We start from the raw sequence: 15,161 nt of genomic DNA on the forward strand, positions 1-15,161 counted from the left end.
GTTCCTCAGATCCACAAAATCTGCATTTTCTTGTGCTGCACGAGGCGAATATGTGGCCGTAGGCCATACAGCGCCTGCAAAATGGGGGCTGACGTGTATAAAACAACGTCCCCCTGTCAGCCCCTAGGGAGAACATAGCAGGAGGATGGAGGTAGCCACCATGTCCCTTTGGGTCCTCTCTGAGGAGGGCCTGGAAGCCTCTCCTCCCATTCCAAAACCCAAGGGAGTCTTTGAGGTGCCTTGCTGAGGAGACGTTATCCATGTATCTCCCCAGAAAGGCCCTCACCTCTTCATCCTTAACGTATGGGTTGTAAATGTTGACAGTTACAACCCTAAAGTTATTCTTCGCCAGGCTTGTTATTTCATAGTGGCTCATCGGCCTCTCGCCTCCCACTGCTCTTGCCCTTCTCAGGATATCATCGTGTTTCTCCTCTGTATATAGTGCCACGTCGTATGCTCCCTCCAACGAGTTGCCTTGGAAACAAAACACGTCCTTCACCGTCAGCTTTAGAATCCCCATCAATATTATCCTTCCAAAAGTTTCCCGTCCTAAAGGCTCCAACTCCTTTTCCTTCCAAGCAAAACGAATCGTGTTGGCCAGCCCAATCCCAGGGACCGACCGTGTTGATGTATTTAGCACCATCTCCACAAGGAGAATGGCGCCCCGTTCTCTTCTCTTCTCTTCTCTTCCAAAACAATGAAAAAAGAAAATCCAAAGTGACTGCGCCAATCTGGTGCAAACTAACACAGAGACAGGAACAATCACCCACAAACACACAGTGAAACCCAGGCTACCTAAATATGGTTCCCAATCAGAGACAACGATAATCACCTGACTCTGATTGAGAACCGCCTCAGGCAGCCATAGACTTTACTAGACAACCCTACTCAGCCACAATCCCAATGCCTACTAAAACCCCAAATCAAAAAACACACCACAAAATAAACCCATGTCACACCCTGGCCTGACCAAATAAATAAAGAAAACACAAAATACTAAGACCAAGGCGTGACACATACTCATTCCTATAAGGATACATTTTTTAACAACCTTTTTTTTAACCTTTATTTAACCAGGCAAATCACTTAAGAACAAATTCCTATTTACAATGACGGCCTACAAAAAGGTAAAAGGCCTCCTGCGGGTACAGGTGATTCAAAATGTAAATAAATTAAATAAAAATATAGGACAAAGCACACATCACGACAAGAGAGACAACACACCACTACATAAAGAGAGACCTAAGACAACAACATGGCATGGCAGCAACACATGACAACACAGCATGGTAGCAACACAACATACAACAACATGGTAGCAACACAACATGGTAGCAGCACAAAACATGGTACAAACATTTGTCGTGTCTTTACTGTCATTAAATGAGACTTCGTTTTTATCAAATATTCTCTGTAATTAGTATTACGCGATTAAACTGATTAATCATGTAACTGTAAATAACTAGGAAGTCGGGGCACCAAGGAAAATAATCAGATTACAAAGTTATAATTTTCCTAATATAACTTTTCAGATATTTTCATATCTGATCAATAGTCTTCTGAATGAATGAATGATTTATTTTACCTCACGTTCGTCTCATTCCAAACGTTGTAAATTGTTGGTTATCTGCACGAACCCAGTCTTCACTATGTGTCATCCATACATCAATAGTCTCAAATAATGTATTTATTAACTAACTAAACAATCACAGAAGTGCACACACAAACAAACAGAATAAAAATGGTTACAAGAAATGATAGGGGAATGTGCCCTAGTGGGCTAAACCGGTATGGCGGCTTGTTAGACAAAAAGGGAAGTGGGGGTCGACTGAGAAGTCCCTACAGAGTTGATAATTATAACAATTGAAATGCTAATCCTTTGCACATGAACGCTCACTCATTCGGGAACAATTGCAATCAATATATATATTTACGCTCCGTGTGTCATCTCGATCGCTGTTGATAAGTTAGTTTCTGTTAGAGAGTTTCCGTCTTCTCTCTCTCTCTCTGTCGTGGGTAGTTCAGAGTGACATTCATTCATGTTGTTGTAGAATGGATGTCTCTGCGGTTGTCGTTCTTCGCATTCAATGATACCGAATTCCTAGCTGCAGACTAGTCATTAATATCAAAGACTTGTTCTTATTCTGTCGGTGTCAATAGTCTAAGAGTTTAACCACGTGGTATGGTTAAAAGATTCAGCAATCGTCTCAACCTTTGTCCTCTCGTAATGAAGAAAAGGGAATTGGAGTTTTCTTCATTAAACAGTCCAGAATCACATTACACAATTTTACAAACAGTATCATCCTCACTCATTCATCTTATACAACAATTAGATGTAAACCTCATATCTGAGGCTATTATATAAACAGCGTTATGGTAATGTGGCCACACCGTCTCCCATGAGCTTCACCAAAATGTAACAAACTGACCAGTTCGTAGCTGGATTCTTCACCGATCTTTTATACCTTCTCCGGAACATAAATGTTGTTCGGGCCTCAAGTTCTGTGAGGTGGAAGAAATTCCTTTGTTCTCTATGAAACTTCACTCTGTCTCTATACTGTGTGGCCATGAGGCAGGGTCTTCCCTAGGAATTTACAACCTCTCTGACCACTGCAGCCTGGTTGTAGGAGCAGAGAGAGGGGGATGGTGCTCGCTGTACCCAAAGAGGGCAACGTCATGACAACAGCGTTATGGTAATGTGGCCGCACCGTCTCCCATGAGCCCCACAAAATTGCACCAAACGAACCAGTTCGTAGCTGGATTCTTCACTGATCTTTTATACCTTCTCCGGAACATAAATGTTATTCGGACCTCAAGTTCTGTGAGGTAGAAGAAATTCCTTTGTTTTCTATGAAAATTCGCTCTGTCTCTATACTGTGGCCATGAGGAGATAATCTCCTCCAGGAATTTACGACCTCTCTCTGACCACAGCAGCCTAGGTGTAGGATGCAGAGAGAGGGGGATGGGGCTTGCTGTACCCAAAGAGGGCAACGTCATGACACATTATTGGGCACAGACAACAGCACAAAGGGCAAGAAGGTAGAGACAACAATAATTCACGCAAAGCAGCCACAACTGTCATTAAGAGTGTCCATGAGTCTTTGAATGAAGAAATTGAGATAAAACTGTCCAGTTTGAGTGTTTGTTACAGCTCGTTCCAGTCGCTAGCTGCAGTGAACTGAAAAGAAGCGCTTTGGGGACCTTTAACAGAATGTGACTGGCAGAACGGGTGTTGTATGTGGAGGATGAAGGCTGCAATAGATGTCTCAGATAGGGGGGAGTGAGGCCTAAGAGGGTTTTATAAATAAGCACCAACCAGTGGGTCTTGCAACAGGTATACAGAGATGACCAGTTTACAGAGGAGTATAGAGTGCAGTGATGTGTCCTATAAGGAATATTGGTGGCAAATCTGATGGCCGAATGGTAAAGAACAACTTCAACCCTATTTTATTTTTAAGGGGATAGATCAGCTAATAAATTAGCAGATTTAAGTGTATCAAATGAGATTACTTGCAACTAATACCACCCCCCCCCCCCCCCTTTTCTATATAATGCCCCTACCCCCATTTCCCCTGGTTTTCCCCTCAGTGGAAAACATACAAATTCAAGTCTAACTTTCAACTGAGAACTACTAGGAGAAAATGTGCAATTTACAAGTGTTTCTCCATGCTATTACACACTGGATATTTGAACCATATAATGTTTGTGAATTACATATTTTTCCTCCTCCCCTCTTGCTTCTGCACATAATTCCCTTTTCACGTCTCTCTCTGTATGTGTTGGTCTACTCTAATTAACAGGTTCTCTCAGAACTGCAAAGTACCTAGGTGTCTGGCTAGACTGCAAACTCTCCTTCCAGACTCATATCAAACATCTCCAATCGAAAATCAAATCAAGAGTCGGCTTTCTATTCCGCAACAAAGCCTCCTTCACTCACGCCGCCAAGCTTACCCTAGTAAAACTGACTATCCTACCGATCCTCGACTTCGGCGATGTCATCTACAAAATGGCTTCCAACACTCTACTCAGCAAACTGGATGCAGTTTATCACAGTGCCATCCGTTTTGTCACTAAAGCACCTTATACCACCCACCACTGCGACTTGTATGCTCTAGTCGGCTGGCCCTCGCTACATATTCGTCGCCAGACCCACTGGCTCCAGGTCATCTACAAGTCCATGCTAGGTAAAGCTCCGCCTTATCTCAGCTCACTGGTCACGATAGCAACACCCATCCGTAGCACGCGCTCCAGCAGGTGTATCTCACTGATCATCCCTAAAGCCAACACCTCATTTGGCCGCCTTTCGTTCCAGTACTCTGCTGCCTGTGACTGGAACGAATTGCAAAAATCGCTGAAGTTGGAGACTTTTATCTCCCTCACCAACTTCAAACATCAGCTATCTGAGCAGCTAACCGATCGCTGCAGCTGTACATAGTCTATTGGTAAATAGCCCACCCTTTTTCACCTACCTCATCCCCATACTGTTTTTATTTATTTACTTTTCTGCTCTTCTGCACACCAATATCTCTACCTGTACATGACCATCTGATCATTCATCACTCCAGTGTTAATCTGCAAAATTGTAATTATTTGCCTACCTCCTCATGCCTTTTGCACACATTGTATATAGACTCCCCCTTTGGTTTCTACTGTGTTATTGACTTGTTAATTGTTTACTCCATGTGTAACTCTTTGTTGTCTGCTCACACTGCTATGCTTTATCTTGGCCAGGTCGCAGTTGCAAATGAGAACTTGTTCTCAACTAGCCTACCTGGTTAAATAAAGGTGAAATAAAAAATAAAAAAGATACGCTACTATGGGCGATTTACACATTTTCCCCATTCACTTGCACTCTGGATATTTGAACCATAATTCTTACAGTATATTATTCTCCACAGCATCTCTTCTACACATAATTGCCTCTTCTCTTCCATCTCTGTGTTGATTGATTGGGTGTATCCCAAAATGGAACCCTATTCCATATTTAGTGCACACTACCCTATAGGCCCATATCAAAATATAGTGCACTATATAGGGAATAGGGTGCCATTGAGACTTAGCCATGAACAGGTGAACAGAGGTATGCTAAAACAGACAGGGTCTCCCTGAGGTCTGAAGGAGAAAGCTTAACTCTGCTCGTCGCTTGATTTAAATCACAGCTGATCCACTAGACTAGATCGTCCTCCCCACATCTCCTAGCCCTCATGTGACTCCTCTATTTACAGTTGGTTTATTTATACACTCTCTTAGTAATATGTTAATCATCTGATTTAAATTTCTGTTGACCTCTTTAGCAAACAAGTCAATAGGCATGTACTGTCTTTCATCTGTATAGGCTACTGATTTGTGTATAGTGATACATCTGTAGCCTATTGACGACATTTTATTATGTGAAACTGTGAAAAGCTTATTTCCTGGGTTGGCAGGTAGCCTATTGGTTAAGATCCCTGGGACAGTAACTGTAAAGGTTGTCGGTTCAAATCCCTGAGCCGACTATGTGAAAAATCTGTAGATTTGCACCTGAGCAAAGTACTTAAGCCCAGTTGCTATGGATAAGAGTGTCTACTAAAATGAAATCAAACTTAACTTTCCTACTGGTGTTAGAAAACAGGCTGTGAGTAAGTACTATGGCAACAAAATGGGCCTACAGCCTACAAAGATATGGACACTCTCCCCATCAGAACTTAGAGAACACTGGCAATGCCATCTACGAGGGAGCTCAAGGTATTTCTATCTGCTGTGATAGAAAAATTACATATTTACCTGATTTCTTTGATATTAATGGTTAACAATTCATATTTAACTAATAGTAAGACATTTCTGTTCTACTAATGCTTTGTCTTTATGGTTTCCACTCGAGTTCCCTGGAAGAGTTTAGAACAAGCCCTCATTGTCTCATAATCATCCTGGCATCCCGTGCAGATAACCAGGGTGGAACCATCCATCCAAATACAACATTAAAAGTAACTGGAAGACAAACACAGTCCTGAAATGCAAACAACTTAATCAAATTACAGTGTGTATTATCAAGGTTACATTTATGTTTTAGCTAGTTTTAAACAAAGGACAGAAATAGAACAGAATACAGTAGGTCTGACACACAAACACACTCTGAAACACTTAGGATTCAACTGAGGCCCTTTTAACTAGATGGACAAGAACGCATAGAGCCACCCATGCAGTTAGCTATTGAGACAATGTCTACATACACCATACTGTCTTACATCTGAGTTAGGATTCTGTCCCTCCATCAGATGGAGAGAGAGAGGAGTGTAATAGAAGAGTTTATTTAATCCCTCTCATCTTTCTATCAGAGGAGATTGTGGCATCTGTCTACTGTATCTCCACCTCTCTTTCTCCATCTCCACCTCTCTTTCTCCATCTCTACTGTATCTCCACCTATCTTTCTCCACCTCTCTTTCTCCACCTCTCTTTCTCCACCTCTCTTCTCCATCTCTACTGTATCTCCACCTCTCTTTCTCCATGTCTCTTTCTCCACCTCTCTTCTCCATTTCTACTGTATCTCCACATCTCTTTCTCCACCTCTCTTCTCCATCTCTACTGTATCTCCACCTCTCTTTCTCCATCTCTCTTTCTCCACCTCTCTTCTCCATCTCTACTGTATCTCCACCTCTCTTTTTCCATCTCTCTTTCTCCACCTCTCTTTCTCCACCTCTCTTCTCCATCTCTACTGTATCTCCATCTCTCTTCTCCATTTCTACTGTATCTCCACATCTCTTTCTCCACCTCTCTTCTCCATCTCTACTGTATCTCCACCTCTCTTTCTCCATCTCTCTTTCTCCACCTCTCTTCTCCATCTCTACTGTATCTCCACCTCTCTTTTTCCATCTCTCTTTCTCCACCTCTCTTCTCCATCTCTACTGTATCTCCACCTCTCTTGATCAATCTCTACTGTATCTCCACCTCTCTTTCTCCATCTCCACCTCTCTTTCTCCATCTCTACTGTATCTCCACCTATCTTTCTCCATCTCCACCTCTCTTTCTCCATCTCTAATGTTTCTCCACCTATCTTTCTCCATCTCCACCTCTCTTTCTCCATCTCTACTGTATCTCCACCTATATTTCTTAATCTCTCTTTCTCCACCTCTCTTTATCCATCTCTTCTGCGGGAGTTTAGAGATAATGATAGTAAGGTCAGACTCCATCTCAACAACATGACCTAACTGGCAGCGATACTAGTCATTGTTTCAACATCACTTTGTTATGCAAACACATTATCTGGACCACACACAAATGCACGCACACTATCAGGAACATCAGAAATCAGTGTGTCCCAAATGGCATCCTATTCCCTATATAGTGCACTACTTTTGACCAGAGCCCTATGATGGTGCCATTTGGGACCCACATTACGATTAAACCCTGTCAATCAGGCATTCAAATTGATTTATAAAGCAGATGTCATGAAGTGCTGTTACAGAAACTCAGCCAAACACCTCATAGAAAAAAACAATGCAGATATGTAGAAGCATGGTGGCTAGGAAAAAACTCCCTAGAAAGGCAGGAACCTAGGAATAAACCTAGAGAGGAACGAGGCTCTGAGGGGTGGCCAGTCCTATTCTGGCTGTGTCCAGTGGAGATTATAAGAGTACATGGTAATTAAGTATGGTAATTAGGGCCAGATCATTCTTCAAGATGTTCAAACGTTCATAGATGACCAGCAGGTACAAATAATAATCACAGTGGTTATAGATGGATAAATGTTAGTTGGCTTTTCATAGCCGAGCATTCAGAGGTTGAGACAGAAGGTGCAGATGATAGAGAGAGAGCGAGAGAGAGCGAGAGAGAGAGGGAGTAAAAAATGTGGAAACACCAGGTCAGGGACAAGGTAGCACATCCAGTGAACAGGTCAGGGTTCCATAGCCGCAGGTAGAACAGCAAAAACTGGATCAGCAGCACAACCAGATGGACTGGGGACAGGGACAGCCAGGAGTCGCCAAGCCATGTAGCCCTGAGGCATGGTCCTAAGGCTCAGGTCCTCTGGGAAGAGAGAAAGAGAGCAAAAGAGAGATGGAACAAGTAGAGGGAGCATACAGTACTTAAGATAAAAAAGGACACCAGATAACACAGGAGAATTACACCAGACAGACTGACGCTAGCCCCTGGCATATACACTACTGCCGCGTAGATACTGGACATTGAGATGGGGGTGGGGGGGGGGGGGTTGGGGAACACTGAGGCCACATCCGACGATACCCCGGGACAGGGCTAACGAGGCAGGATATAACCCTACCCACTTTGCCAAAGCACAGCCCACACACTACCAGAGGGATATCAATAGCCCACCAACTTATTACCCCTGAGACAAGGTGGAGTATGGCCCATGAAGATCTCCCTCACCGCAAGAGCCCGAGGGGGCGCAAAATCAGATAGGAAGATGTCAGTGTCTCAACCCACTCAAGTCGAGTATAGCGATATTCAATGTGATGCACCTTCCTAGGGACGGCATGGGATAGCACTAGCAAGAGAGTGACTCATAGGTTCAGAGGCAGAGAATCCCATTGGAGAGAGGGGAGCCAGCCAGGCAGAGACAGCAAGGGTGGTTCGTCACTCCAGTGCCTTGCCATTCACATTCGAACCCCTGGGCCAGACTTTACTCAATCATAGAACCTACTGAAGAGATGAGTCTTCATTAATTAAAGAATTAAAGGTTGAGACCTAGTCTCCGTCTCTCACATAGATCAGCAGACCTTTCCATAAAATGGAGCTCTATAGGAGAAAGCCCTGCCTCTAGCTGTTTGCTTAGAAATTCTAGAAACAATAAGGAGACATCCGTCTTGTGAGCTTATGTGTAGGTATGTATGGCAGAACCAAATTGGAGAGATAGGTAGGAGCAAGTCCATGTCATGCTTTATAGGTTATCAGTAAAACATCGAATCAGCCCTAGCCTTAACAGGATGCCAGAGGCTTGTGCTGGAGTAATATGATCAAATGTTTTGGTTCTAGTCAAGATCTTAGCAGCCGTATTTAGCAATAGCTGAAGTTTATTTAGTGCATTATCCGGGTAGCCGGAGAGTAGAGTATTGCAGTAGTCTAATCTTAAAGTGACAAAAGCATGGATTAGCTTTTCGACATAATTTTTGGAGTAAAAGTGAAGATGAAAAAAAGCTGATCTCTAAATATTTTTCATATGTTGGTCAAAAGAGAGATCAGGGTACAGAGTAACACCAAGATCCTTCACAGTTTTATTTGAGATGACTGTACAACCATCAATATGAACTGTCAGATGAAACAGCAGATCTCTTTGTTTCGTGGGACCTTTAACTAGCATCTCTGTGTTTTCCGTGTTTAAAAGTTGTAAAAAATTCCTTAGGTCTGAAACACAGTCTTCCAGGGTAGGCAATTTTGGGGCTTCACCATGTTTCATCGAAATGTACAGCTGTGTATCTGTTGACATTATGTTTCCGAATAACATCACCAAAAGGTAGCGTATATATAGTGAAAACAATAGTGATCCTAAAGCAGATCCTTGCATAGCTGGTCCTCTGTAATAGAACAGCTGGTCCTCTGTAATAGAACAGCTGGTCCTCTGTAATAGGTCAGCTGGTCCTCTGTAATAGGTCAGCTGGTCCTCTGTAATAGAACAGCTGGTCCTCTGTAATAGGTCAGCTGGTCCTCTGTAATAGAACAGCTGGTCCTCTGTAATAGATCAGCTGGTCCTCTGTAATAGGTCAGCTGGTCCTCTGTAATAGAGCAGCTGGTCCTCTGTAATAGGTCAGCTGGTCCTCTGTAATAGAACAGCTGGTCCTCTGTAATAGAACAGCTGGTCCTCTGTAATAGGTCAGCTGGTCCTCTGTAATAGGTCAGCTGGTCCTCTGTAATAGAACAGCTGGTCCTCTGTAATAGGTCAGCTGGTCCTCTGTAATAGAACAGCTGGTCCTCTGTAATAGATCAGCTGGTCCTCTGTAATAGGTCAGCTGGTCCTCTGTAATAGAGCAGCTGGTCCTCTGTAATAGAACAGCTGGTCCTCTGTAATAGGTCAGCTGGTCCTCTGTAATAGATCAGCTGGTCCTCTGTAATAGAACAGCTGGTCCTCTGTAATAGATCAGCTGGTCCTCTGTAATAGGTCAGCTGGTCCTCTGTAATAGATCAGCTCGTCCTCTGTAATAGAACAGCTGGTACTCTGTAATAGGTCAGCTGGTCCTCTGTAATAGAGCAGCTGGTCCTCTGTAATAGAACAGCTGGTCCTCTGTAATAGATCAGCTGGTCCTCTGTAATAGATCAGCTGGTCCTCTGTAATAGAGCAGCTGGTCCTCTGTAATAGGTCAGCTGGTCCTCTGTAATAGATCAGCTGGTCCTCTGTAATAGAACAGCTGGTCCTCTGTAATAGAGCAGCTGGTCCTCTGTAATAGGTCAGCTGGTCCTCTGTAATAGAGCAGCTGGTCCTCTGTAATAGATCAGCTGGTCCTCTGTAATAGATCAGCTGGTCCTCTGTAATAGATCAGCTGGTCCTCTGTAATAGAGCAGCTGGTCCTCTGTAATAGATCAGCTGGTCCTCTGTAATAGATCAGCTGGTCCTCTGTAATAGAGCAGCTGGTCCTCTGTAATAGATCAGCTGGTCCTCTGTAATAGAGCAGCTGGTCCTCTGTAATAGATCAGCTGGTCCTCTGTAATAGATCAGCTGGTCCTCTGTAATAGAGCAGCTGGTCCTCTGTAAGAGAGCAGCTGGTCCTCTGTAATAGGTCAGCTGGTCCTCTGTAATAGATCAGCTGGTCCTCTGTAATAGATCAGCTGGTCCTCTGTAATAGATCAGCTGGTCCTCTGTAATAGAGCAGCTGGTCCTCTGTAATAGATCAGCTGGTCCTCTGTAATAGATCAGCTGGTCCTCTGTAATAGAGCAGCTGGTCCTCTGTAATAGAACAGCTGGTCCTCTGTAATAGATCAGCTGGTCCTCTGTAATAGAGCAGCTGGTCCTCTGTAATAGGTCAGCTGGTCCTCTGTAATAGAGCAGCTGGTCCTCTGTAATAGATCAGCTGGTCCTCTGTAATAGAGCAGCTGGTCCTCTGTAATAGATCAGCTGGTCCTCTGTAATAGAGCAGCTGGTCCTCTGTAATAGAGCAGCTGGTCCTCTGTAATAGATCAGCTGGTCCTCTGTAATAGAGCAGCTGGTCCTCTGTAATAGATCAGCTGGTCCTCTGTAATCGACACACAGACACACAGACACACAACACACACACACACACACACACACACACACACACACACACACACACACACACACACACACACACACACACACACACACACACACACACACACACACACACACACAAACAGCTTCTTCTCAAGTAAATCCTAAACTCTATTGTATTGGTTCATAAAGGAGACATTATGGTAGTATTGATATTGATAATACTACGATGTTGTTATGAATTCAGTTTTGTCTAATTCAGTTTTCCTTCTTCAATCGATTTCTGGATTGAACACAACTTTTGTCTCTTGCTCACCATCATCCCTATCTGACTATGACCCATATTTATCTCTTCCCCGCCCTCTCCCCAGGTTCCTCCCATCCTATTGGACAAGCAGTTCTCTGACTTCACTCCTGACATCACACCCATCATCCTAGCAGCTCACACCAACAACTATGAGATCATCAAACTGCTGGTGCAGAAGGGGGTGTCTGTGCCCCAGCCACATGAGGTGGGTCTGAATCAGGATATATGCTACACAATGGTTTAGTACTATGGTAAATGATAAAATACTACATGCTACAGTATGATATAGTATGTAATGTAGTACAGTACAATAGTCACAGCAGGCTACACTACACTATACAGTATGATACAATAGTAGAGTACAGTATGATAGTTACAATACTGCCCTCCGTCCCCTAACTCTCCACTACCGGTGTGTGTTTCAGGTGCGCTGTAACTGCATGGAGTGCGTGTCCAGCTCTGATGTGGATAGTCTTCGACACTCCCGCTCACGTCTCAACATCTACAAGGCCCTGGCCAGCCCATCACTCATAGCCCTCTCCAGTGAAGACCCTTTCCTCACAGCCTTCCAGCTCTCCTGGGAACTACAGGAACTCAGCAAGGTGGGGGTTTCAACAGATATTTGCTAAGTTTATTTAATTAAATTAAATTGAGCTGGAGGATGAGTTTGAGTCAAAGAAGAGTGAGGAGTTGTCTCAGCAGTGTACTTTATAAGCAGTCTATGGACTATTAATGTACATACTTAATTCTTATTTGGAACATAAGGCTTCCACAATAGAGTGCCACAGACGCCCATCTTCTGCCTTTTAGGAGATGGACGGTGTTCCATGACCGTGTTTATTTGTGCTCGACTTTTAGCTAACATTTCCTGACTGTTTCAGGTGGAGAATGAGTTTATGTCGGAGTATGAAGAGTTATCTCAGCAGTGTAAACAGTTTGCCAAGGACCTGTTGGACCAAACCAGAAGTTCCAGAGAACTAGAGCTGATCCTGAACTACAGAGATGACATCAACCCTCTACTGGATGAGAACACCAACGATCTGGCCAGACTCAAACTGGCTATCAAATACAGACAGAAAGAGGTAAGACATAACCAATGTGTTTATTGTCATTTTTCTGCTTGTTGACACTTGGCCAGGTGACTCTCCCTCCCAATGTACAGCTGAGGGTTTTGCATGTTATATTGCAGTGGATAAAGCATGAAGCTAACTGCTGTTATCTTTAAAATAGGATTGAGAAGTAGTAGCTGGCCGGATTTGGGTGGAGACTTCCTATGGGAGTTGGAATTATGTGATAATCACCAGGCTGTGTCTGAAAATGGCATCCTTCCTTAGTAAAACAACACATTACTGGAGCTACACAACATGACCAAAAGTATGTGGACACTATGTGTGCTCGTCGAACATCTCATTCCAAAATCATGGGCATTCATATAGAATTGGTCCCCTGTTTGCTGCTATAACAGCCTCTACTCTTTTGGGAAAGCTTTCCACTAATGTTTGAACATTGCTGCAGGGACTTGCGTCCATTCAGCCACAAGAGCATTAGTGAGGATGGGCGCTAATTTTGGGCGATTAGACATGGCTCGCAGTATGCATTCCAATTCATCCCAAAGGTATTCGATGGGGTTGAGGTCAGGGCTCTGTGCAGGCCAGTCAAGTTCTTCCACACCAATCTCGACAAACCATTTCTGTATGGACCTCACTTTGTGCACGGGGGCATTGTCATGCTAAACAGTAAAGGTCCTTCCCCAAACTGTTGGCAGTAAGTTGGAAGCACAGAATTGTCTTGAATGTCATTGTATGCTGTAGCGTTAAGATTTCTCTTCACTGGAACTAAGGGGCCTATCCGAAGCATGGAAAATTAGCCCCATACCATTATTCCTCCTCCATCAAACTTTACAGTTGTACTCTGCATTTGGGCAGGCCGAGGTAAAGGTTCACCTTCCAATAGGACAAAGTCACTAAGCACACAGCCAAGACAACGCAGGAGTGCCCGGACTTGAACCGAATCTCCTGAGAGACATGAAAATAGCTGTGCAGCAACACTCCCCATCCAACCTGACAGAGCTTGAGAGGATCTGAAGAGAGGAATGGGAGAAACTCCCCAAACAGGTGTGCCAAGCTTGTAGCGTCATACCCAAGAAGACTGGAGACAGTAATCACTGTCAAAGGTGCTTCAACAAACTACATTATCTTAATACTTAAGTAAATGTGGTATTTCAGTGTTTTCTTTTTTATACATTTCTAAAAATCTGTTTTTGCATTGTCATTATGGGGTATTGTGTGTAGATTGATGTGTGGAAAAAAGCGATTTAATACATTTTCGAATAAGGCTGTAACGTAACAAAATGTGGAAAAAGTCAAGGGGTCTGAACAGTTTCCGAATGCACTGTATAGTGTATGTCTCAGTCTGCTGTCCAGTCCCTTGATGGGAACATAATGAAACATAATGATACAGAAATAATGATGCTACAAATACGATAATGCTCTGACTGAATGTTTCCTTGGAATACTGACTCACAATACATCTAAATTACACAAAAAGCAACATGTTACACAGGAAAACAACAACCTTGGCTACATTGCATATGGCACCCTTATCATGGCTGGTATGCCGTCAGTAGTTTGTGGGAATATTGTCTCATGTTAAGTGTACACCACTGTATTGTGAATTTTTGGTTTATGGTTGGTTGCTGCTAGACTTACTGTAGATGAGCAGTTATGAAATGTTGCCCCCTCCTGAGTAGAATGGGATGCTGCATCTGTTTTCATGTACAGAGTGAAGAGGACCGAGAACTGCAGAAGAAAACACAAATTCATTGCTTAATACTTTAAACCCTTTCCATGAGACGGACATTTACAGTATGACACTACTGAAAATACACAACATGCTATATCGCTTTAAGGTTATGGATAGAACAGAGATAAGACTCCATAGAGAGACATTTCTAACGAACTCCATGATCCTGTTTGAAAGAGTGCCTGTCTGTCAAATCTGTTGCTCATTAAACATCATTATGTTTTTGTCTCTGTGAGATTTGATAGAACCATCTGCTGAACATTTGCGCTGCTCTGTGTGACGTAAAGTTCATCTCAGTCTAATGGAATTACGAACAATTACAACCAAATGGATCCCCATCACTTAGAGCAGGGCATTGTGGGGGATGAGGTCATTAGTGAGGTCATCAGTCAGAGAGCAACTGAGACAGAGAGTGTTTTAGACAGTGCCTGAGACGGAAAGAGTGTTCCTTATCAAACCTTGTAAGCAGATGGCAGATCTGAGAGAACTGTAATGCTCTGGTTACATACCCACCACAGTTCCTGGAACTGTGCTGACAAGGACAATATGAAGAGAAAGTATCCGACACAGCGCAGTACAGTGTGTGAAGAGGATATTAGAGAGGAACAGAGATGCCAGGGAGGGACACTTGGGACCAGGCCAAGAACAGCTGGTAACACTCATCAGAATGATCAGGCACATTAAGGTCATTAAGAGCTGGAGGTGCTGCTGGACTAAACCAGACTAAACAGTCATTGACCGCGTCCCAAATAGCACATAGGGTGTAATTTGGGATGCACACATAATGTAATCTGGGACGTCAATTGACCTCCTCCATTAGCTGAGTATGTTTACTGCTGTCAGTATGCTGTATGCTGTACCCAACTGCCAAGACTTGCTTAAGATGTGCCTGTTTTCGTG

General features: G+C 43.4%; 1 protein-coding gene across 1 annotated transcript in view; it reads left to right on the forward strand.

The window, feature by feature from the left end:
- The window catches only part of LOC109909415 (short transient receptor potential channel 4-like), a 50,931-nt gene that overhangs the window by 25,681 nt on the left and 10,089 nt on the right, over window positions 1-15,161 (forward strand). The window contains exons 4-6 of the mRNA XM_031795229.1: window positions 11,524-11,664; window positions 11,885-12,061; window positions 12,341-12,541. Coding sequence (XP_031651089.1) covers window positions 11,524-11,664; window positions 11,885-12,061; window positions 12,341-12,541 — 519 coding nt within the window. The remainder of the gene's footprint in view (window positions 1-11,523; window positions 11,665-11,884; window positions 12,062-12,340; window positions 12,542-15,161) is intronic.

This window comes from Oncorhynchus kisutch, linkage group LG18, assembly GCF_002021735.2.
Source record: "Oncorhynchus kisutch isolate 150728-3 linkage group LG18, Okis_V2, whole genome shotgun sequence".
Classification (NCBI taxonomy): domain Eukaryota; kingdom Metazoa; phylum Chordata; class Actinopteri; order Salmoniformes; family Salmonidae; genus Oncorhynchus; species Oncorhynchus kisutch.